The 22,688-nt window shown below is 43.6% G+C and overlaps 1 protein-coding gene and 4 non-coding genes across 6 annotated transcripts in view; all 5 read right to left on the reverse strand.

Annotated features, from left to right (window-relative positions):
* LOC121625548 (ELKS/Rab6-interacting/CAST family member 1-like) overlaps positions 1 to 22,688 on the reverse strand; it is a 132,843-nt gene that overhangs the window by 12,474 nt on the left and 97,681 nt on the right. For both annotated transcript variants that reach the window (XM_041963670.1, XM_041963669.1), the window contains 2 exons: positions 13,009 to 13,116; positions 5,543 to 5,728 (listed from right to left, as the gene is read on the reverse strand). In XM_041963670.1, coding sequence (XP_041819604.1) covers positions 5,543 to 5,728; positions 13,009 to 13,116 — 294 coding nt within the window. The remainder of the gene's footprint in view (positions 1 to 5,542; positions 5,729 to 13,008; positions 13,117 to 22,688) is intronic.
* trnak-cuu lies at positions 16,051 to 16,123 on the reverse strand. The gene has a single exon. It is a non-coding gene; the product is annotated as a tRNA-Lys (tRNA).
* On the reverse strand, positions 17,815 to 17,887 carry trnak-cuu. Its single transcript has one exon. It is a non-coding gene; the product is annotated as a tRNA-Lys (tRNA).
* Positions 19,579 to 19,651, reverse strand: trnak-cuu. Its single transcript has one exon. It is a non-coding gene; the product is annotated as a tRNA-Lys (tRNA).
* trnak-cuu lies at positions 21,938 to 22,010 on the reverse strand. Its single transcript has one exon. It is a non-coding gene; the product is annotated as a tRNA-Lys (tRNA).

The following is a 22,688-nucleotide window of genomic DNA, read 5'->3' on the forward strand; positions in this document are numbered from 1 at the left end:
CTGACAATTCATACTGGATTCATAAGAGCAGCGATATAATGTCCGACTCAGCCAATAACACTTCATACAGTTTTTTTTCACAATACCAAACACACGCAAATGCAAACGCGCGTAGACTCAAATAGACACACACACATGCTCGTTCATGTACATGAACACATGATGTGTAAAACTCAGCTTGATGGCTTTTCCACATAATGAAACATGTAAAGATAGACAAACACACACACACACACACACACACACACACACACACACACACACACACACAAACAGCCAATTCTTATAGTTTCACACTTCAGACCAGAGAGACTTCCTCTGTGTGTGTGTGTGTGTGTGTGTGTGTGTGTGTGTCTGGAATACGATGCCAGTTCTCTTCAGTGCTCATTAGAGACGTCATTGAGCCATAAAGGTTATTATTATGACTATGGCACAGAAAATGGCTCTTTTAGTAAAACCTCACTGTTGGAATCAGCGTTACTTTTTGTAGTTCAGCTGAGGTTAAAGAGACACATGGAAACAAATACATACGACCCAAAAACATAACTTCAGCAACTCCATCTTCTGAAAGCTTACCTTTGGCTAATGGTTGCCCACTGTGCTTGATAGTGCTATAGTTTTGACATGCAAAGACCTACTACTACTACTAATACAACTGCTACAGTCCACAAAAAGATGCTATCGCCACTAATTTAGCTAGACACCCTTATCTCCTCGCTGTAAGCACCGAGTGCTGCTGTTTTTCGGGGGTTGGTTGGTAGGTTGTTCCTCAGTCAGCCAAACCACCATCATTGCTGCCAACGTATCCGGGGCTGTACAATAAGATGACATGCTGCAACAACACCAAATTATGCTTAAGCAATGCTGTGGAAGTACAAACACACTTTTAAGGGGGAAAGAGCAGGATATTATTTTTTTCATCAAATTCACTCTCATGAAGTAATTACAAGTGGAATGTTGATTCTTAAAAATGACTAAATTACATACTCCGATTGCCAAAAACAGCCCCAGTGAAAGACCTGAAAGCACATCAGGCCAGGTGTGTTCGACTCAGGACAACAGCAGTGAACGTAGTCCGACCCAGGACACAGTTTCTATAAATTCTAATTTGAGCATGCAAAGGAGCTCCCAGCGAACATGCAGATGTTTAGCAGGCATGATATTTACCATTTAGGTTTAGCATACTAGCATTTGCTAATTAACATGAAACACAAAGTACAGCTGAGGCTCATGAGTTAGGCTTCATCCTCTGCAGAACATGAAAATCCGAACCACATTTCAAGGCGATCCATCCAACAGCTGACGACAGACATTTCACTCAAAAACGCAAACGTCGACCTCATCACTACGTTGTCTGTGAACCATACGTGAACGTCTGTATAAAATTTTGCGCCAGTCCATTGAGATATTTCACAGGAAACTTTAATCTGCTGTGGCGCAACAGGAAAAGTCACGCAATCACCAAATACATTAAAGTTCAATCCCTGTGGACCAGAGGCCAAAATCATGTAATGTCTGTATAATATGGTGACCCAGCGATATTTCAGTCTGGACTGAAGCAGAAAAAAACTGTTTTGCTCAATAAAAGGCTTGGATTAAACAATCCAACATGCATTGTGCTCAAAACCTGCTGACGGACGCGGTGCTGTGGTTGTCGTGCTGTGATCATGTCTTCTATTTTTACCACAACAACTGGCTCTTTTTCTTTGTGTTGTGTGTTGTACGGCATTGTGAGGCAAATATTTTGTTCTGTTACATCTGCTGTCGAAAAACAACCCAAAACATGTCGAGAAAAACGCCAGTTTCATTTTGAACACTCAGAAAACTGTTAAGAGTTATAAAGCTGCTCTTACTTACTTTTGCTGTTTTGAAAGTGTGGTGTTGGTTGATAACTTCACTAACACTGCATCTTTAAAAATGCAGTATCTATATACATTTCGGTCTACCTGTGATTTTTTGAATACTTCAGTGTTTTCAGTACTGTGCAGCCTATCTACTGCGGCACAATCAGTTGAGCTTATCAGCACAGAGTGCAGGGATTTCACTCTCTGAAGATAAATTCTCTGAATTTACTGCTGAGGCTCCTTGAGGGCCTCCTGCTCTTAATGCAACCAGTTATCTGTACTGGGAGGTGCCCAGTACAGATAACCGATAAACCCTAAAGACGGACTTGTTCTCACCCACCACCCTTTCCTCTAACGTGCGAGCCGGGCGTCTTCTAGCCGAACAGAGTAGCTACATCAGACACTGTTAGTAAAATGTTTAAGCTGGTACTCGAGCCTCCAGGGGTCGTCCATGATGGCTGTGCCTTTATGTTAATGCATGTGTGGGAGTGGGATGTGTAGGTCTCCCTGTGTGTGTTTGTGCATCTGACCATGTGTGTTTTACATGCTATTGTAGTATGATCCTAATGGCTTTACAGAGTGCCAGGCATTTTAACAGAGCCAGGGAGAGGCTTGTAAAACACACACACACTCACCACAAGACAGAGAAGAGAGGCTGGCACACTGGAGCATGGTCGTCTGGAGGGAGTGTGTGTGTGTGTGTGTGTGTGTGTGTGTGTGTGTGTGTGTGTGTGTGTGAGCATTAAGAGGGTCAGCCAGGGTGATGGTGACACACGATGAAGGAAAACAAGAAACACGGGCCTGAATGAAAGACAGGCAGTGTGTGTCTGCCATTGTGTGTAGGCAGGGTCGGGGTCTAAAGCAGACACATGGCGCCAAGTGGCACTGCCCGGGTATGGGTGGGTTTGGACAGAGAGGGAAGGAGAGGCAAAAAGATTCAAACTGTGATGTTGTTAAGGGAAACATGTCACCGAAAAACAGAGGGAAAAAATAGCTCGGATTTTAAATACTCACTCGCTCTCACACCTACACTGACGTGGAGCGAGCGAGAGTAAAAGGTGGCGGTGATGGAGGCACTTAAGAGGAAAAACAAAGCGAAGAGCAATGGTCTTGGACAGGGGGAAGAAAAATCAAATGCCTGAAGACAGAAAGAAGATGAGAGGGGGTGGCAGAAATGGAAGAGAACGTGATGGGGTGGACAAAAGAATGCGAGTTTTCGCCCAAAAACCAAAACCTCAGAATAAAAGAAGCGTCCTTGCCCTGCGAGTATTGTAATTAACTGCTTTTTTCTACCCAACTTCAACCAAACGATTCATTGAGCATTCTCGAAAATAACTCTTTTTGGTTTTAGAGTAATCTCACACATGCTAAAAACAGCATGTACGCCTTTCTTCAGACCACAACTGAAATTGGTTTTGATCTCTAATTTAAATTGTTGTATTTTACTTGATTTTCTGCTTTCTATGCACTCCATTTTTTATTCTATTTTATTACTATTATTCAGTAGTTTTATTTCCCATTTAATTTTATGTGCTGTCTTTATTTTCATCCTTATTTTTACTAATTAAAGTGGGTCTTATTAAGTCTTATTTTACATTAATTTTCTCTCCCTGTTTTTATGTTCAGGTTCTTTTTATGTGACATGTGATTTCCTTCTTGCTGCATTTCTTGTATGAAAGGTGCTATACGAATAAAGTTTATTATCATTATTATTATAATTTTTGTTATTTTTTTATACATATGTAATATAATTTAGATATAATATCTAAATCACACAAGAGTGTTTGAGAGTGTTTAATACATTTTCCTATTTTGCATGCATTCACTGGTTTTATTAACCTCCGCCCAGTGACAAAATCAGGGTGCAGAGAGTGAAAATTTGACAGGATCAATCACAGCCAACGTGTTGTTATGTTATGCTATAACATGCAGTGCTATGTTACATTATGTTGCACAGATAAGCATCCAAGGCTTGACAAAAATCAATTTTCACCAGCTACTGGAGTAGAAACACTTAAAACAGTTGTTTTTCTGAAGACACTATGTTGTCCTTCGTGTAGATATGTTGAAACTGCTGACACCATGAAACACTAACCTCAAAGACGGCAGACACAACGTTCCCTGTGACAGACTACTTCCTCAAAAGCCTGAATCATATGTGCAGAAGGCAACTAAACAATTCAAAAAACTGCAGTGTGCCTTGAAAATGTTTTCATGTAAAGTGCAAGTGATTTGTGGTAAATTAGTCTGGATAGCCTTTTAAGATCTTTTTTCCCCTCAGCTGTAAATTTGGCTCGGACATTTCCATGAGCACAATTTGGTTCTAATGTTTTCAATATTGCTCAAATGTTTTTATAAATACAAGTTAGGGATAAAATACTGCAGGGTGGCGGGCTGGTCGTCTAAAAGCATTAAATCTTGTTAGATAAGCTTTCACAGCAGCCCGCATGATCAGTTTGAATTCAGAGTACGTTTTTCTTTAAAATATGTGCACCCCCGGCCACCGGACCACAGGCTACCATCTGTGATTTCTTTGTGTGAAAACAGGCTGATGAAGAAAAATGCGTACAGTAATGCTGTGTCCATGAGAGTCACTTGTACCATTTCTCTGTGCCTTTAATGTACACAGCGATCAAATGACGAGTTAATTCAGCATATTCAAAGATTATTTAAAGTGACACCATACCATGCTGTGCCATATCTGAAGCACTCTTGCTAAACAGAGACATTTCCCAGCATTAAGACTTACAATAGGGCTTTCATGAGGACTGTAGGAAACTAGTCCTGCTGTACCCTAACCACACACTCTGTCACATTGCTATGTGCGTGTGTGTGTGTGTGTGTGTGTGTCTAGAGTTACCGTTTTTCAATGTATACCACATGTAGCGGCCGTGCATCGCCTGATATGTTTTCAATATGGAGTAAAAGACAGACAGAAGGAAGGGATAGACAGCCACAACATTTTTTAAATTTAATAATATACTGTTTATATTCAATATCTGAAAACACAACTGGCTACCATGACAACGGAGCTGCGGCAAGGCGAGCAGGTTAGCCAGCCCTTCCTCGACTCTCCCGAAGCCTCACCTTTTCTTCCTTTAGCCTCGCTCCCCTTCTCCTTGCTCTCCTCCCACTCTCAGATGACAACTCTTTCGACAGTTAAATAAATATACCCTTCATCTCCCTTCCTTGCTCCACATATGAACCAGCCCTCCTCCTCCTCCTCCTCCTCCCGCTGCCAAAAGCTCAAAGCAGAGTTTACTCCCTGTAAAATAAAATGTCTGAAAACAGCATTTGTTCCGCAGCCAGGAGCTTGTCGTCAGGTGACCCGCTGGAGTAAATCTTTTCAGTAATGTCAAAGGCAGCGCCAAAAACCTGCCAGGCCGACCAGTGTGTGCCCTACTCCTACACACACACACACAGAAACGCACACATGCACAGCGAGAACAATCACACAAACTCACAGATGTCATCATGTACTGTATGTACAAGCAAGCACATAGAAACACACACAGTGGCTGATTTGAGGAATAGATAAATTGAGAGTGACAAACTGTCCTCACTTTTTCACATATTTATAAAGCACACACAAACACGCACGCACGCATGCGCACGCACACACACACACACACAGAGCAGGAGGTGAGGACCGACAAATGTCCTCACTTTGCTTATCTTTCATGCACAGACGCTCTCACCTGTTCCTGCGTCATGCTGTGCAGCTGCGTATGCCAGGAGGCGGAGTCAGAGCGGTGATAGGCAGGGGGCGGGGCGAAGTCCTGCAGTATGATTGGGTCTCGCTCCTGACACAGTGAGGTCAGGTGACTGATGTACAGCTTCAGTTTGCTGCGATTCTGATTGAGATCCAGGAGAGGAGAGAGAATCTGAGGGAGGAGGGGGAATGATAAATGACAAAAATCAGTCAGTCAGTCAATGCTGAGCGTGATCACTGATTAGAAGTTTAGAAGATTAGAAGAAGATGTTGCAGGGATATCAGCTGTGCTGCATGCTGAGCTGCACCAGAACAGAAACACAGAGTCTTACCAGAGAGAGAGAGAGAGGTGGTCTGAGAACAGCGCATGCAAGAAGTGCACATACAGACATTTAGTGAATTAAATCCAATTAAAACACCTTGTATTAATTTCTTAGACTTAAGACACATTGCATTATGTTGTGTTTGTAAATTTCACACTCAGAATTTGGATACCAACATAAAATGTGGACAATCAATACATGTAGGAAACTTTGCAGGAAATAGGGAGTGATCTCAGGCACTGCGGCCCATGTCTTCCCAACACCGAGCAAAGTCTCTCAGCCTGGTCTGCAGTGAGCAGTTTAGCTCTTTGTACTAACTGTATGAAACACCAAATAAGCTGACACTAAGAGACTAAAAATGAGAACTGGGCAAATTGAAACAAATGGGGCAATGAGAGATGAAAACAGACATGGAAATGGAGAGATGGCAAATGCTGGGATGTCGTAATTAGCAGCAAATTAGTGCTTAGTCTGATTACTCTAGAAACTCTGATTAAACGGTCAGTAATTAGATTTCCCGACGAGCATATTTCTTCTATATTTCATTTGAGGGGCCTGTTGACTGACAGTGTGAAAAGCTGCTGCTTTAAAACACTTTTTAAATAAACTTTACAGACACACAGTTAATATGTCTAGCTGTGTTAACTACATTTATCTTTGTCTTCTGGCAGGATGAAAGAAACCAGGTAGTTAGGCTACATGTTTATTCAGAAGTGAGGCTACTGCTGAAAGTTGCTATGATTAGTTATTTTTTAAATATAAATGTTACTATTTACAGCACTTCAGGTCAGGACTGAGGTCTTGTGACTGGTTTTAATAGATTGTATTGAAATGACTATCATGAGAGACAAGAATATGTTTAGAACACACCAAAACTGGAGAAAAAAAACACTCTCTGTCAATATATGTGCCATGAAATTTGTTAAATTGGTTTGGTTTGGACTTAAAACATGAGCACACACACACACACACACACACACACACACACACACACACACACACACACACACACACACACAGCCAGTATACCTACCGAGTGTGCTACAAATCGGCCTCCCTTGTTTCACATTTGTTTCATGGCGGCCATGACTAATATGTGTGTGAGCATGGGAATGAGAAGCTAAACAGATAGATACACACATTTTGGGGGTAAAAGGCAAGACCCCCCAAGAGTCACCTACACCCAGATAAGACACACACACTATTCTCCTTGGAGAATAGCAGGATTTAAGTGCAGAGGAAGTATGTTAAGAGGGCTGATAGTGTGTGTGTGTTTGTGTGTGTGTGTGTCGGTAAAATATATTAAATCCCAGCAGCGTCTGTTCACACTGTGTGCCCCATGCTCATCATCACTCAGCGCACACACACACACACACACACACACACACACACACGCACATACGCACATATACACTCCAGAGTTTCGACAGCAGGATCCATTCAGCGCAGTAACAGGACTTCCTCTCTCTATCTGTACTTCATCTCAGTTCATTAACCTGATTCTTTCTTTACCGTTTAGTACATGATTTCCAAACATCCACATGATGTCATCTCAGGTTTGGTTTTGATGTATATTCTGCATGCACTTGATTAAGACAGACTGCAGTCACATACACTGACTCTCTGTGCAGAGTGGAGGTTTCCAGCCCGTGTGAATCATCTCAATTTTATATAAAATACTTGTTTCTGATTTGTCTGCAGCTGTTTGTTAAAACAGTACACCAAGGCACCTCGAGCATAGTTTTGGTCAAGAGTTTTAAACACTGCTCTAAATGAGGAATATCAAAAATGCATGCAACCACAGCAACCACACTGATGCTCCATGTCATGCCTAAACTAAAGCGCTGGTTAAACTGGCTACAACCCTTATTCCAAAAAAGTCGTGCAATGTGAAAAACACAAATAATATTTGTTGTTTTGACATATATTTAACTGCAAACAGCACAAATATTTTTGATTTTTTTTAAGCAGCATAACATTTCAAACAAGTTGGGACAGGAGCAACAAAAGACTGGGAAAGTTGCAGAACACTCCAAAAACACCTATTTGGAACATCCCACAGGTAAACAGGTTGATAGTATCATGTTTGGGTATGAAAAGAGCATCCTGGAAAGGCTCAGTCGTTCACAAGCAAGGATGGAGCGAGGTTCACCACTTTGTGAACACATAGTTGTATAAAGGATTTTACTACATGGACTCAGGAATGCTTCAGGAAACTGTTTTCAGTGAACACAGTCTGTTTGCAAATGACTGCATTCTGTTTTTATTTACTTTACCCTAATTACTGCACCACATAAAGTGACTTTGACGCTTTCTCATTGCTTACATGCTGCATTTAAAATGACTGATTTGATTAAACACAATAATTAGGAAATGCACCAATCCCAGACACACGACTTTTACAAAGTTCCAGCCTCAGCTGTCAAAACAGTGCAAAAACAGACTGCAGACAGGAAGATTTTAAACCATAAAAAACTCTACACATATATATCCAACATTCAATATTCAATAAATTAATTTGTTCAGCATCCTGGAAAACAAATGAAAGAAGTAGATGTGGGTGGTTTTTGTGGAGGAAAAAAAAATCTTATTGCACGCTCTGCTCCTGCAGCATTGCTGCAACAATGAAAGCTGACAGTAAATCAAAGTAACTGTCACTTCTGATTCTGAGTCCTTACCTTATTTACTGCAAACAAAGCACACACACACACACACACAGAGGATTTTTTTGTGTTTTTCCACATCATCTCCAATGCTGTCTTCAAGAGGAACTAAACCACCTTCCTGCTTACAACAGCTCATTTTTCACACGTGTATATGCATGCATACATGCACACACACACACACACACACACACACATTGGTATATAGACTATGTGTCATTGCACAGAGACCCAAACACATTGTGACACAGAAAAGCAAACACGCACACTCATACAGGGTCGTTATCAAAGTTGTAAATAGTGCCAGTTACGGTATTTTCCAGTGAGGAGCTGCCAATACGTTACACTCCATTACGAAATACATGCCTGAACATTTCCCCCTGGAGCAGAGAGGGAGAAGGAGAGAGAGGCAAAGAGAAAATTATGGAGTAAAAGGCTGCAGGGATCCTACACATTCTGCATTTCACAGCACCTCTGTTGCTTTATGTTATGATGTGCTGACAGTGGCGACGCAACAATGCGGTTATCTCTCAAAGACTGTTGTGTCATATGACAATATGTGAACACGTCTTTTAAAATGTGGCTTTCAGAGCTTAAAAAACACACTCAACACATGTGCAACAGCTGTTCTCTGACACTTTCTAAAGCGGACTGTTCTGTCAGGGAGCTTGAAAAAAGCAAGTGTCCACACTTTCCAGACCTGCAGCGTAGCTCCGTGGATCAAACACAAGACAAATGAGAAACAGACAGATAGAATGGAAGGAATGGTGGCGATATAAGAAAGACATTTAGAGAGAAATAACAACACCAGTGCTTTCTTTTCCATTTCCAGAAATATTTAATGACTAACAGAAACAAATGTCTAAAAATATTCCTGAATTTATCCCAGTAATAACAATGTGAAAAATGAACAAAACACTGACCTCTGGAAGTCTTTGCAGCACTTAAAGTCTTTGAATTTACTGATTTTATTAAGGTGTCCAGTATGAATGTGCCAACATGTTTTTATTGTATTACACAACCTGCAATGCTCAACATATGCAGTGTGTGCATTTAATGAGTCCACAGTGTTTTCCAATGTCTTACTGTACTATGAAACAATCCCAGAGGAGACATAATTTTATACAGCCCTGTGTGTGTCGGAGTGTGTGTGTTTGTGCCTCTTTATTAGCCTCCCATGTCTGCCTACCAGACTCTAACTGTACTATGAAACAACTCCAAAGAGAGACATTCAGCTAGCCTTACTCACTGGCTGAATTTTTAAAAACCTTCTATGGCAACATTATATAATTAAAATCTGGATCTTTCTTATACAGCAGATCCCTCAGAGACAAACATGCACGCACAGACAATCATACATGCACAAATATATCTATTTGACCAGGAGCAACATCTATAGAGGAGGTAGCATTTCAATGCAGAACGTGGACTAATGAAACACGACTAATAAAGACTAATTTGTCCATAATCTCAAATAAAAGCCCTCCTTTATTACCACTGCCGAGGAGCCCTTAAGCGAGGCGGTTCATTTCCAGCTGCTACACTATACTGTGTATGTAATTCTCCACAGCCAAAACAATCAGCTGAATCAGTCAATCAAAACAGAATTAATCTGCAACTATAAATGCAATCCATAAATTGTCTTGCTGTTCCTAGTTTTATCATTGTAAATCAAATATTGGTAATTGATAGATCAATTGATAGTGAATATAATCATTAATTGCAACCCTTGTTCTTGCTAAAACCACCAAGGTCATGGTGGACAGTTTTAAAAGAAAAGGGAATGCAGCAGAACTAGCGATATTGTCTTTTTTTGATTCCATGCATTCAAATCCTGGCAACTACATTACTCACAATGCAACTAAACCACCAACAGTGTAGTGGGAGATTCAGGTGTATTATTGTGCTAGTAGTTAATAGTTAATGTACCTTTGGCACACTAGCCTCAAGGAAAGATGACTCCAAAAGAACTCCACACACCCAGATTTTTTCTTGTTTTCAAACTCATTTCTTCAGCCCCAACAGACGATGTGATCACTTACAGCAAATTATCCATTTTTTTTCCACATATGCGGTAGTTGTCCCAAAGATCTGCAAGCAGACCTTGATGAGTTTCCCTTTAAGGCCTTTCATTCATCGGACTGTTGTTGGGTGAAGAACCTGGTTGCAGTTTAACCAACATATCAAGCATTTATTCTTTTTGGCCATGTGCATATGAGGAGGGTTTTCCCCCTCAAAAGCATCACGGTGCACTAAACTATGAAGCATATAAGAGAGAATGTTCCTCCAGTCTTCTAATTGTATTCTCTTAGGTAAGCTATGAATAACTAACTTCACTAATTATAAAAAGATCAATAATTTAACCAGCATCAGCATGTTGAGTGAAAATTTAATGTTACCTTCAGTGTAGCTACATCAGTGGACTTTCATCAACAGATCAGATCAACTGTTTGAGATCCTGTTCAGAAGGTTGTCATTCATTTTAAAATGCAGACAAACCTCCAGAACCAAAATACTGAACGGTTTTAAGGAAATAAACATTTACACCTATTCTCTGTCTTTTTTCACTGATGCATCTAATACCACTGAAGTCCATTAAAAATTCAAAATACCATAAAAATGTCCTCAACAATGCTTGGAGTGTGTTAAGAGTGCTCTCCTGTGTTTCTCTGCTACAGCTGTTTCTGAAGCATTTCATTCTCCTACTGTAGGACGGAATTCCCTTATTGAGAGAGACACAATCGCTCACTGTTCTGATGCAATGCGCTATGGCGAATTACCCACCTTACACACCACAAGAAGTGTGTCTATACTGTACGTGTGTGTGCAACTACTCAGGAAGACGGAAAGAAAAAGAGACTGTCAGCTGCGTGCCTGCTGGCCGGCCTGCCTCTCTCAGCAGGGAGGTGCTACCGCTAATTAATAACCAGGGTCAAACTTAGATCCGTTAGTAAACCTTGGGGCTTTTAGCATCCCAATGGGAAATCCCACTTGAGGAACTGAGCTGCGCTAAAAGCAGCATGTGCTACTCATATGTGGTGCTGCCTCCACTGTCCTGTCAGCAGACCAAACCAATACTTGTAATTTTAACAATGTGAGGCGAAACCCAATTTTCAGCATTACATCGTTTCAAAACTTTAAGCAGTAGGTGTAATTCATTATACTCTATATGCATACCACTAGACAATAGATGTGTTAAAATGGTGTTGTAGGAGTGTGTTTTTGTTCTTGCTCAACTTGAAGGTTGTCACGCATGTGTGATTAATGACCTTTGGTCTCTACAAATACTGGAAACCCCCACTGTCTAATTAAGAAATAGTGCAGGGGCATGGTCAAGAGAAAAAAATCCTTTTGTCAGTAATTTAAAAATGAAACTTTTTCATGTGCATTTTGGCAAAGCAGCAGCTTTCTCAAGTCATCCACTTCACCTTACACATGTCATGAAAGGAGATAAAAAATGAATACTGAGGCATGAAGCATCCAATAAGAAAGAGAAACTGATCGACGGGAGGATCAGTAACAAAGATGTAAAATAGAAGTTGATGAAAAATATGTCAGGGATGAAGAATGAAGGCAAAATGTGTCCAGAGAAATCATCAAAGACATTAATGAGAGTGAGAAATAATGATGAAAAACACGCAGACAAAATAGAGTAGGATGAAAATAAAGAAAACGAAGACTGAGGAAGAAATGATCATCAGAAGAAGAAAATGAATTGAAATAGAAGAATGAGATGAGATGTTGAAGCTCATAATTCAAGAGTTAATTCCAAAGTATTTTTGTAATGTAAGGTAATGAAGAAACGTCATTGTGGTCTCAACCCAGATTACTAAGAAGGAAGAAAAATCACAGGGAGTGGTTCACAATATTTAGCAAAGGTTGGACGATATGAGACAAGACAAAAATGAAAACAACAGAAGAAGAGAAACGACAGAAATTACAATTACCAGATCACAAACAGAAGGGAGAAAGATGGAAGATGAATGACGAGCACATCCAAACATGACCGGATCGAGACAAAGAAGACGCTCACCCTTCTGTACAAAATGGCGCATCGAGAGAGAGAAAGAAGGCAAGTGATTCGCTAGGCCCAAATGCCCTCCTCATCATCCTATTGGTTAGTTCAGTCCAACCGCAGCGTGAGTTTGGAGAAAGCAGGAAGTTAGTTTGCCAAAGCAGAAAATTGTAGACAAACATAGTAAGCGCAAAAATGTTGGAAAATATATAAACTTGGAATTGTTGAAACAAATCTAAATAAATAAATACACACAAACATTAAAATTTGACTGGCTGGAAAATATTTCACTTGAACATAGACATGTTAATGAAAATTACAGGAAGATTTAGAAATGTTATTTAAGAGCATGCTGCCATCCACATCAGAGTCATGATATTAGTTTTCTGTGCAGCATGGGTGCCGGTACAATATTTGTTGGTCTTTCCCAGGTGAGTGTCAAGGAACTTACCTGGTCTGGGGAGGGTTTGTGATTGTTGGGCAGCTCTGAGTTTGGGGAGGACACCTTCAGGTGGTCGTCCTCGTAGTTGTCCGCCATCAGCTTCATACGGTTCTGAGTCTGCACAGAGAAAAAGGCAGCGACAGAGTCACAAACTATTAGATTTCTTTGATATCTCAAACCAAAGACGGAGCAAAATGATTTTGCATGTGATTCAGCAGCAAATAACATTCATGCTGGAGAAAACACCACAAAGCAGTGTGTGCGTGTGTGTGTGTGATAAGAGGAAAAGTTGATCCTTGAATTCCTCCAGGAGTTAATTTGCAGAGAGGAAGAAAAGAAGAGAGTGTTGGATGACTGCCATGAGCTTTGCCTTCGCTAACACACACTTTGTGCATGAGTGTGTGTGTGTGTGTGTGTGTGTGTGTGTGTGAGAGAGAGAGAGAGAGAGACAGAGAGAGAGAGAGAGAAAGAGAGGGAGAAAGAGAGAAAGAGAGAAAGTCACAGAGACAGAGGAGGTCAAGAATGGACCGCAATGGAAATGAGAGAAAAAGAGATCATTCTCAACTATCTATATGTGCCTGAGTTTTAAAAGTTAGGTCGGTTGTGCTTGTATTTACTGAGAACGATAAAGCTATCATGTATTTTGCACACACACACACACGGACACACACAGACACACACACACAGACACACACACACAAACACACAGACACACACACCCTGATATGCCACCTGTTGTGCAGCTTGTTAACTGCTGCAGAAAACTTCCTAACTTGCCACTTGGGGAGAGATCCATAAAGACGAAGACAAATATTAGACTGCGCACACACAAAGACCTGTAAATCACATCTATACACACATAGCACACACACACACTTATAAGAACACTTTGATGTACAAACACATACACACATCAGACTTTGTGTAGACTTTTGTCCTTTTGTCTTTTCCATTTCCTTTCCTTCCTCCACCATTCTCATCTCTCCCATCTTTGCTCTGCCCTCATTTCTTTGCTTTGCTCCCTACTGTCCTTTAACTTCCTCTTTCCTTTCCTGTCCTCCCTCTTCCTCTCTTAATACTCCATCTGCTTCACATGTTATAGCTACACTTCAAGCTTTACAGTAGGCCTGAAAATGAGCGAGGGGAGTGAGAGGGAGAACGTGAGGGAGGGAGTCAGTCTAAATCTGTCAGTCTTGTACAATCTAAATCCCCTTAGCCTCTCACTGAGCTCCGCGAGGAACAGGGGCTTAAGCAGGCCAGACTGAGGTTTTGTGTGTGTGTGTATGTGTGTGTATGTGTGTGTGTGTGTGTGTGAGTGAATGCGTGTGCGTGCGTGCATGCATGTGTGCGTATGTTTGACAGAAACCGAAAGAAATATGTGAATGCCAACTTTCATATGTGTTTGTTTGAAAGCTAAATGAAAGACTGCGTTTGTATTAGTGTGTGTGAGCAGGAGATAGTGGTGCTAAACTCAGCGCGTATGTGGGACCATGTAAATGTGTGTGCGTTAGTGTCTGTATGTTTGTGTGTGTGTGTACATAAGTCAAGTTGAAGAGAGCCTCCCCTGGCGTGCACACACACATTATTCATTTCCTCGTTTTCGAGAGACAGCTTTAAAGTAAACACACATATATTTAAAACAAACATGGAAAGTAAACAATTTATCTTGAAACCACACAAGTACAGAACCTGGAGTCCCTACTGCACCTGTAGTCACACTGACAGCTGTGAAGTAACATTTATTTGTCTCTGTCTGTCTCATCTTCTCCACTCTATAACATCCTTGAGCTTGTAAACTGCCACCGTTTCTAATATTTATGGACTGTCCATTCCAGAAATTATTTTGTCAAGCGGGTAAAAATGTTTCGAACATGTTATTCAAGATTACAGAAAAAAGATAGTACAACACAGGAAATACAACAAGTAAATCAGGAAATATTTCTATTTCAAAATAACCAGACTCCAGTATTTCAACAAGAACACACAGATGAATTAGCATTTGCTCTGCATGGTGTGAAAGCTCAGCTGACACATAACTCCTTGACAAATGCTTCCAAATGAGAGAGAAATGCCAGCAAAAGCCACACCTCTGACTGCAGAATACAAATCAGTTTGACAAATCAGTCCGTGAGTCACGCTCCGGAGACTGCTTGACCATCCTGAAAACTGAAAGACAGAGTTGAGCACAGACAACAGCAACAACCCACAACATCCACAGATGTTAAGGAGGCATTGACAAAGTCAACATGGGTCCAGAGGTTGCTTGGCACTCCTGACACCTAAATGTCAGAGTTCAGTTGAGAGAGCAACAACCTACAAGATCCACAGATGCCCTGGGTTCAGGTGGCATTGGCACAGTCAACGTATTTCAGTATTTCTGTGCCCATCCATCAACCAAGACAACACATCCACAGGAAAGTGATTGGTTGCGTGGACACAATGGATCAAAATTCCCCTAAATGGCAGAGTTCAGTCCTGGAGTCTAGCTCCTGAGACTGCCTGGCCATCTCTTTTCTTAGCCAGAGTTGCCCAGCAACCTCAGGACCATGTTGCTGGGCGTCCTGACACCTAAACCCCAGAGTTCAGTTGAGAGAGCAACAACCTACAACATCCACAGTCAGTTTGGTAAGTCAGTCCTTGAGTCTGGCTCCTGAGACTGCCTGGCCATCTCTTTTCTTAGCCAGAGTTGAGTTAAGAAAACAGCAACCTACAACATCCACAGATGTCCTGGGTTCAGGTGGCATTGACAAAGTCAACATGGGTCCTGGGGTTGCTGGGCAATCCTGACAACTAAAAGGCAGAGTTCAGTTAAGCGAACAGCAACCCACAACATCCACAGATGTTCTGGGTTCAGGTGCCATTGCCAAAGACAACATACCTCAGTCGATCTGTTCCCATCCATCAATCAGGCCAACATCCACAGATGTCCTGGGTTCAGGTGGCATTGGCACAGTCAACGTATTTCAGTATTTCTGTGCCCATCCATCAACCAAGACAACACATCCACAGGAAAGTGATTGGTTGCGTGGACACAATGGATCAAAATTCCATCGCCCAACGTGGGGCTCGAACCCACGACCCTGAGATTAAGAGTCTCATGCTCTACCGACTGAGCTAGCCGGGCTAAACACCCCTAAAAAAAGGGTCCGATTTCGCGCCGGCATTCGCTGTCCTGGACTAAGAGCATGACGGATAATGGAGGGCTGCACTTCTGGGTTGACTCTCCTCAATCCCAAAACCATACATTTATACATCACACAAGGAAGACATCTGCAGATAAAATCTGTGCCAGAAGGGGAATTTGAAGCCACACCCCTAAATGCAGAGGACACAAGTCAGTTTGGTAAGTCAGTCCTTGAGTCTGGCTCCTGAGACTGCCTGGCCATCTCTTTTCTTAGCCAGAGTTGAGTTAAGAAAACAGCAACCTACAACATCCACAGATGTCCTGGGTTCAGGTGGCATTGACAAAGTCAACATGGGTCCTGGGGTTGCTGGGCAATCCTGACAACTAAAAGGCAGAGTTCAGTTAAGCGAACAGCAACCCACAACATCCACAGATGTTCTGGGTTCAGGTGCCATTGCCAAAGACAACATACTTCAGTCGATCTGTTCCCATCCATCAATCAGGCCAACATCCACAGATGTCCTGGGTTCAGGTGGCATTGGCACAGTCAACGTATTTCAGTGTTTCTGTGCCCATCCATCAACCAAGACAACACATCCACAGGAAAGTGATTGGTTGCGTGGACACAATGGATCAAAATTCCCCTAAATGGCAGAGTTCAGTCCTGGAGTCTAGCTCCTGAGACTGCCTGGCCATCTCTTTTCTTAGCCAGAGTTGCCCAGCAACCTCAGGACCATGTTGCTGGGCGTCCTGACACCTAAACCCCAGAGTTCAGTTGAGAGAGCAACAACCTACAACATCCACAGTCAGTTTGGTAAGTCAGTCCTTGAGTCTGGCTCCTGAGACTGCCTGGCCATCTCTTTTCTTAGCCAGAGTTGAGCTAAGAAAACAGCAACCCACAACATCCACAGATGTTCTGGGTTCAGGTGCCATTGCCAAAGACAACATACTTCAGTCGATCTGTTCCCATCCATCAATCAGGCCAACATCCACAGATGTCCTGGGTTCAGGTGGCATTGGCACAGTCAACGTATTTCAGTATTTCTGTGCCCATCCATCAACCAAGACAACACATCCACAGGAAAGTGATTGGTTGCGTGGACACAATGGATCAAAATTCCCCTAAATGGCAGAGTTCAGTCCTGGAGTCTGGCTCCTGAGACTGCCTGGCCATCTCCTTTCTTAGCCAGAGTTGCCCAGCAACCTCAGGACCAGGTTGCTGGGCGTCCTGACACCTAAACCCCAGAGTTCAGTTGAGAGAGCAACAACCTACAACATCCACAGTCAGTTTGGTAAGTCAGTCCTTGAGTCTGGCTCCTGAGACTGCCTGGCCATCTCTTTTCTTAGCCAGAGTTGAGCTAAGAAAACAGCAACCTACAACATCAACAGATGTCGTGGGTTCAGGTGGCATTGACAAAGTCAACATGGGTCCTGGGGTTGCTGGGCAATCCTGACAACTAAAAGGCAGAGTTCAGTCCTTGAGTCTGGCTCCTGAGACTGCCTGGCCATCTCTTTTCTTAGCCAGAGTTGAGCTAAGAGAACAGCAACCGACAACATCTACAGATGTCCTGGGTTCAGGTGGCATTGGCACAGTCAACGTATTTCAGTATTTCTGTGCCCATCCATCAACCAAGACAACACATCCACAGGAAAGTGATTGGTTGCGTGGACACAATGGATCAAAATTCCATCGCCCAACGTGGGGCTCGAACCCACGACCCTGAGATTAAGAGTCTCATGCTCTACCGACTGAGCTAGCCGGGCTAAACACCCCTAAAAAAAGGGTCCGATTTCGCGCCGGCATTCGCTGTCCTGGACTAAGAGCATGACGGATAATGGAGGGCTGCACTTCTGGGTTGACTCTCCTCAATCCCAAAACCATACATTTATACATCACACAAGGAAGACATCTGCAGATAAAATCTGTGCCAGAAGGGGAATTTGAAGCCACACCCCTAAATGCAGAGGACACAAGTCAGTTTGGTAAGTCAGTCCTTGAGTCTGGCTCCTGAGACTGCCTGGCCATCTCTTTTCTTAGCCAGAGTTGAGTTAAGAAAACAGCAACCTACAACATCCACAGATGTCCTGGGTTCAGGTGGCATTGACAAAGTCAACATGGGTCCTGGGGTTGCTGGGCAATCCTGACAACTAAAAGGCAGAGTTCAGTTAAGCGAACAGCAACCCACAACATCCACAGATGTTCTGGGTTCAGGTGCCATTGCCAAAGACAACATACCTCAGTCGATCTGTTCCCATCCATCAATCAGGCCAACATCCACAGATGTCCTGGGTTCAGGTGGCATTGGCACAGTCAACGTATTTCAGTATTTCTGTGCCCATCCATCAACCAAGACAACACATCCACAGGAAAGTGATTGGTTGCGTGGACACAATGGATCAAAATTCCCCTAAATGGCAGAGTTCAGTCCTGGAGTCTAGCTCCTGAGACTGCCTGGCCATCTCTTTTCTTAGCCAGAGTTGCCCAGCAACCTCAGGACCATGTTGCTGGGCGTCCTGACACCTAAACCCCAGAGTTCAGTTGAGAGAGCAACAACCTACAACATCCACAGTCAGTTTGGTAAGTCAGTCCTTGAGTCTGGCTCCTGAGACTGCCTGGCCATCTCTTTTCTTAGCCAGAGTTGAGCTAAGAAAACAGCAACCCACAACATCCACAGATGTTCTGGGTTCAGGTGCCATTGCCAAAGACAACATACTTCAGTCGATCTGTTCCCATCCATCAATCAGGCCAACATCCACAGATGTCCTGGGTTCAGGTGGCATTGGCACAGTCAACGTATTTCAGTATTTCTGTGCCCATCCATCAACCAAGACAACACATCCACAGGAAAGTGATTGGTTGCGTGGACACAATGGATCAAAATTCCCCTAAATGGCAGAGTTCAGTCCTGGAGTCTGGCTCCTGAGACTGCCTGGCCATCTCCTTTCTTAGCCAGAGTTGCCCAGCAACCTCAGGACCAGGTTGCTGGGCGTCCTGACACCTAAACCCCAGAGTTCAGTTGAGAGAGCAACAACCTACAACATCCACAGTCAGTTTGGTAAGTCAGTCCTTGAGTCTGGCTCCTGAGACTGCCTGGCCATCTCTTTTCTTAGCCAGAGTTGAGCTAAGAAAACAGCAACCTACAACATCAACAGATGTCGTGGGTTCAGGTGGCATTGACAAAGTCAACATGGGTCCTGGGGTTGCTGGGCAATCCTGACAACTAAAAGGCAGAGTTCAGTCCTTGAGTCTGGCTCCTGAGACTGCCTGGCCATCTCTTTTCTTAGCCAGAGTTGAGCTAAGAGAACAGCAACCGACAACATCTACAGATGTCCTGGGTTCAGGTGGCATTGGCACAGTCAACGTATTTCAGTATTTCTGTGCCCATCCATCAACCAAGACAACACATCCACAGGAAAGTGATTGGTTGCGTGGACACAATGGATCAAAATTCCATCGCCCAACGTGGGGCTCGAACCCACGACCCTGAGATTAAGAGTCTCATGCTCTACCGACTGAGCTAGCCGGGCTAAACACCCCTAAAAAAAGGGTCCGATTTCGCGCCGGCATTCGCTGTCCTGGACTAAGAGCATGACGGATAATGGAGGGCTGCACTTCTGGGTTGACTCTCCTCAATCCCAAAACCATACATTTATACATCACACAAGGAAGACATCTGCAGATAAAATCTGTGCCAGAAGGGGAATTTGAAGCCACACCCCTAAATGCAGAGGACACAAGTCAGTTTGGTAAGTCAGTCCTTGAGTCTGGCTCCTGAGACTGCCTGGCCATCTCTTTTCTTAGCCAGAGTTGAGTTAAGAAAACAGCAACCTACAACATCCACACATGTCCTGGGTTCAGGTGGCATTGACAAAGTCAACATGGGTCCTGGGGTTGCTGGGCAATCCTGACAACTAAAAGGCAGAGTTCAGTTAAGCGAACAGCAACCCACAACATCCACAGATGTTCTGGGTTCAGGTGCCATTGCCAAAGACAACATACCTCAGTCGATCTGTTCCCATCCATCAATCAGGCCAACATCCACAGATGTCCTGGGTTCAGGTGGCATTGGCACAGTCAACGTATTTCAGTATTTCTGTGCCCATCCATCAACCAAGACAACACATCCACAGGAAAGTGATTGGTTGCGTGGACACAATGGATCAAAATTCCCCTAAATGGCAGAGTTCAGTCCTGGAGTCTAGCTCCTGAGACTGCCTGGCCATCTCTTTTCTTAGCCAGAGTTGCCCAGCAACCTCAGGACCATGTTGCTGGGCGTCCTGACACCTAAACCCCAGAGTTCAGTTGAGAGAGCAACAACCTACAACATCCACAGTCAGTTTGGTAAGTCAGTCCTTGAGTCTGGCTCCTGAGACTGCCTGGCCATCTCTTTTCTTAGCCAGAGTTGAGTTAAGAAAACAGCAACCTACAACATCCACAGATGTCCTGGGTTCAGGTGGCATTGACAAAGTCAACATGGGTCCTGGGGTTGCTGGGCAATCCTGACAACTAAAAGGCAGAGTTCAGTTAAGCGAACAGCAACCCACAACATCCACAGATGTTCTGGGTTCAGGTGCCATTGCCAAAGACAACATACCTCAGTCGATCTGTTCCCATCCATCAATCAGGCCAACATCCACAGATGTCCTGGGTTCAGGTGGCATTGGCACAGTCAACGTATTTCAGTATTTCTGTGCCCATCCATCAACCAAGACAACACATCCACAGGAAAGTGATTGGTTGCGTGGACACAATGGATCAAAATTCCCCTAAATGGCAGAGTTCAGTCCTGGAGTCTAGCTCCTGAGACTGCCTGGCCATCTCTTTTCTTAGCCAGAGTTGCCCAGCAACCTCAGGACCATGTTGCTGGGCGTCCTGACACCTAAACCCCAGAGTTCAGTTGAGAGAGCAACAACCTACAACATCCACAGTCAGTTTGGTAAGTCAGTCCTTGAGTCTGGCTCCTGAGACTGCCTGGCCATCTCTTTTCTTAGCCAGAGTTGAGCTAAGAAAACAGCAACCCACAACATCCACAGATGTTCTGGGTTCAGGTGCCATTGCCAAAGACAACATACTTCAGTCGATCTGTTCCCATCCATCAATCAGGCCAACATCCACAGATGTCCTGGGTTCAGGTGGCATTGGCACAGTCAACGTATTTCAGTATTTCTGTGCCCATCCATCAACCAAGACAACACATCCACAGGAAAGTGATTGGTTGCGTGGACACAATGGATCAAAATTCCCCTAAATGGCAGAGTTCAGTCCTGGAGTCTGGCTCCTGAGACTGCCTGGCCATCTCTTTTCTTAGCCAGAGTTGCCCAGCAACCTCAGGACCATGTTGCTGGGCGTCCTGACACCTAAACCCCAGAGTTCAGTTGAGAGAGCAACAACCTACAACATCCACAGTCAGTTTGGTAAGTCAGTCCTTGAGTCTGGCTCCTGAGACTGCCTGGCCATCTCTTTTCTTAGCCAGAGTTGAGCTAAGAAAACAGCAACCTACAACATCAACAGATGTCGTGGGTTCAGGTGGCATTGACAAAGTCAACATGGGTCCTGGGGTTGCTGGGCAATCCTGACAACTAAAAGGCAGAGTTCAGTCCTTGAGTCTGGCTCCTGAGACTGCCTGGCCATCTCTTTTCTTAGCCAGAGTTGAGCTAAGAGAACAGCAACCTACAACATCTACAGATGTCCTGGGTTCAGGTGGCATTGGCACAGTCAACGTATTTCAGTATTTCTGTGCCCATCCATCAACCAAGACAACACATCCACAGGAAAGTGATTGGTTGCGTGGACACAATGGATCAAAATTCCATCGCCCAACGTGGGGCTCGAACCCACGACCCTGAGATTAAGAGTCTCATGCTCTACCGACTGAGCTAGCCGGGCTAAACACCCCTAAAAAAAGGGTCCGATTTCGCGCCGGCATTCGCTGTCCTGGACTAAGAGCATGACGGATAATGGAGGGCTGCACTTCTGGGTTGACTCTCCTCAATCCCAAAACCATACATTTATACATCACACAAGGAAGACATCTGCAGATAAAATCTGTGCCAGAAGGGGAATTTGAAGCCACACCCCTAAATGCAGAGGACACAAGTCAGTTTGGTAAGTCAGTCCTTGAGTCTGGCTCCTGAGACTGCCTGGCCATCTCTTTTCTTAGCCAGAGTTGAGTTAAGAAAACAGCAACCTACAACATCCACACATGTCCTGGGTTCAGGTGGCATTGACAAAGTCAACATGGGTCCTGGGGTTGCTGGGCAATCCTGACAACTAAAAGGCAGAGTTCAGTTAAGCGAACAGCAACCCACAACATCCACAGATGTTCTGGGTTCAGGTGCCATTGCCAAAGACAACATACCTCAGTCGATCTGTTCCCATCCATCAATCAGGCCAACATCCACAGATGTCCTGGGTTCAGGTGGCATTGGCACAGTCAACGTATTTCAGTATTTCTGTGCCCATCCATCAACCAAGACAACACATCCACAGGAAAGTGATTGGTTGCGTGGACACAATGGATCAAAATTCCCCTAAATGGCAGAGTTCAGTCCTGGAGTCTGGCTC

The sequence above is a fragment of the Chelmon rostratus genome, chromosome 22 (assembly GCF_017976325.1).
Source record: "Chelmon rostratus isolate fCheRos1 chromosome 22, fCheRos1.pri, whole genome shotgun sequence".
Taxonomy (NCBI): domain Eukaryota; kingdom Metazoa; phylum Chordata; class Actinopteri; order Chaetodontiformes; family Chaetodontidae; genus Chelmon; species Chelmon rostratus.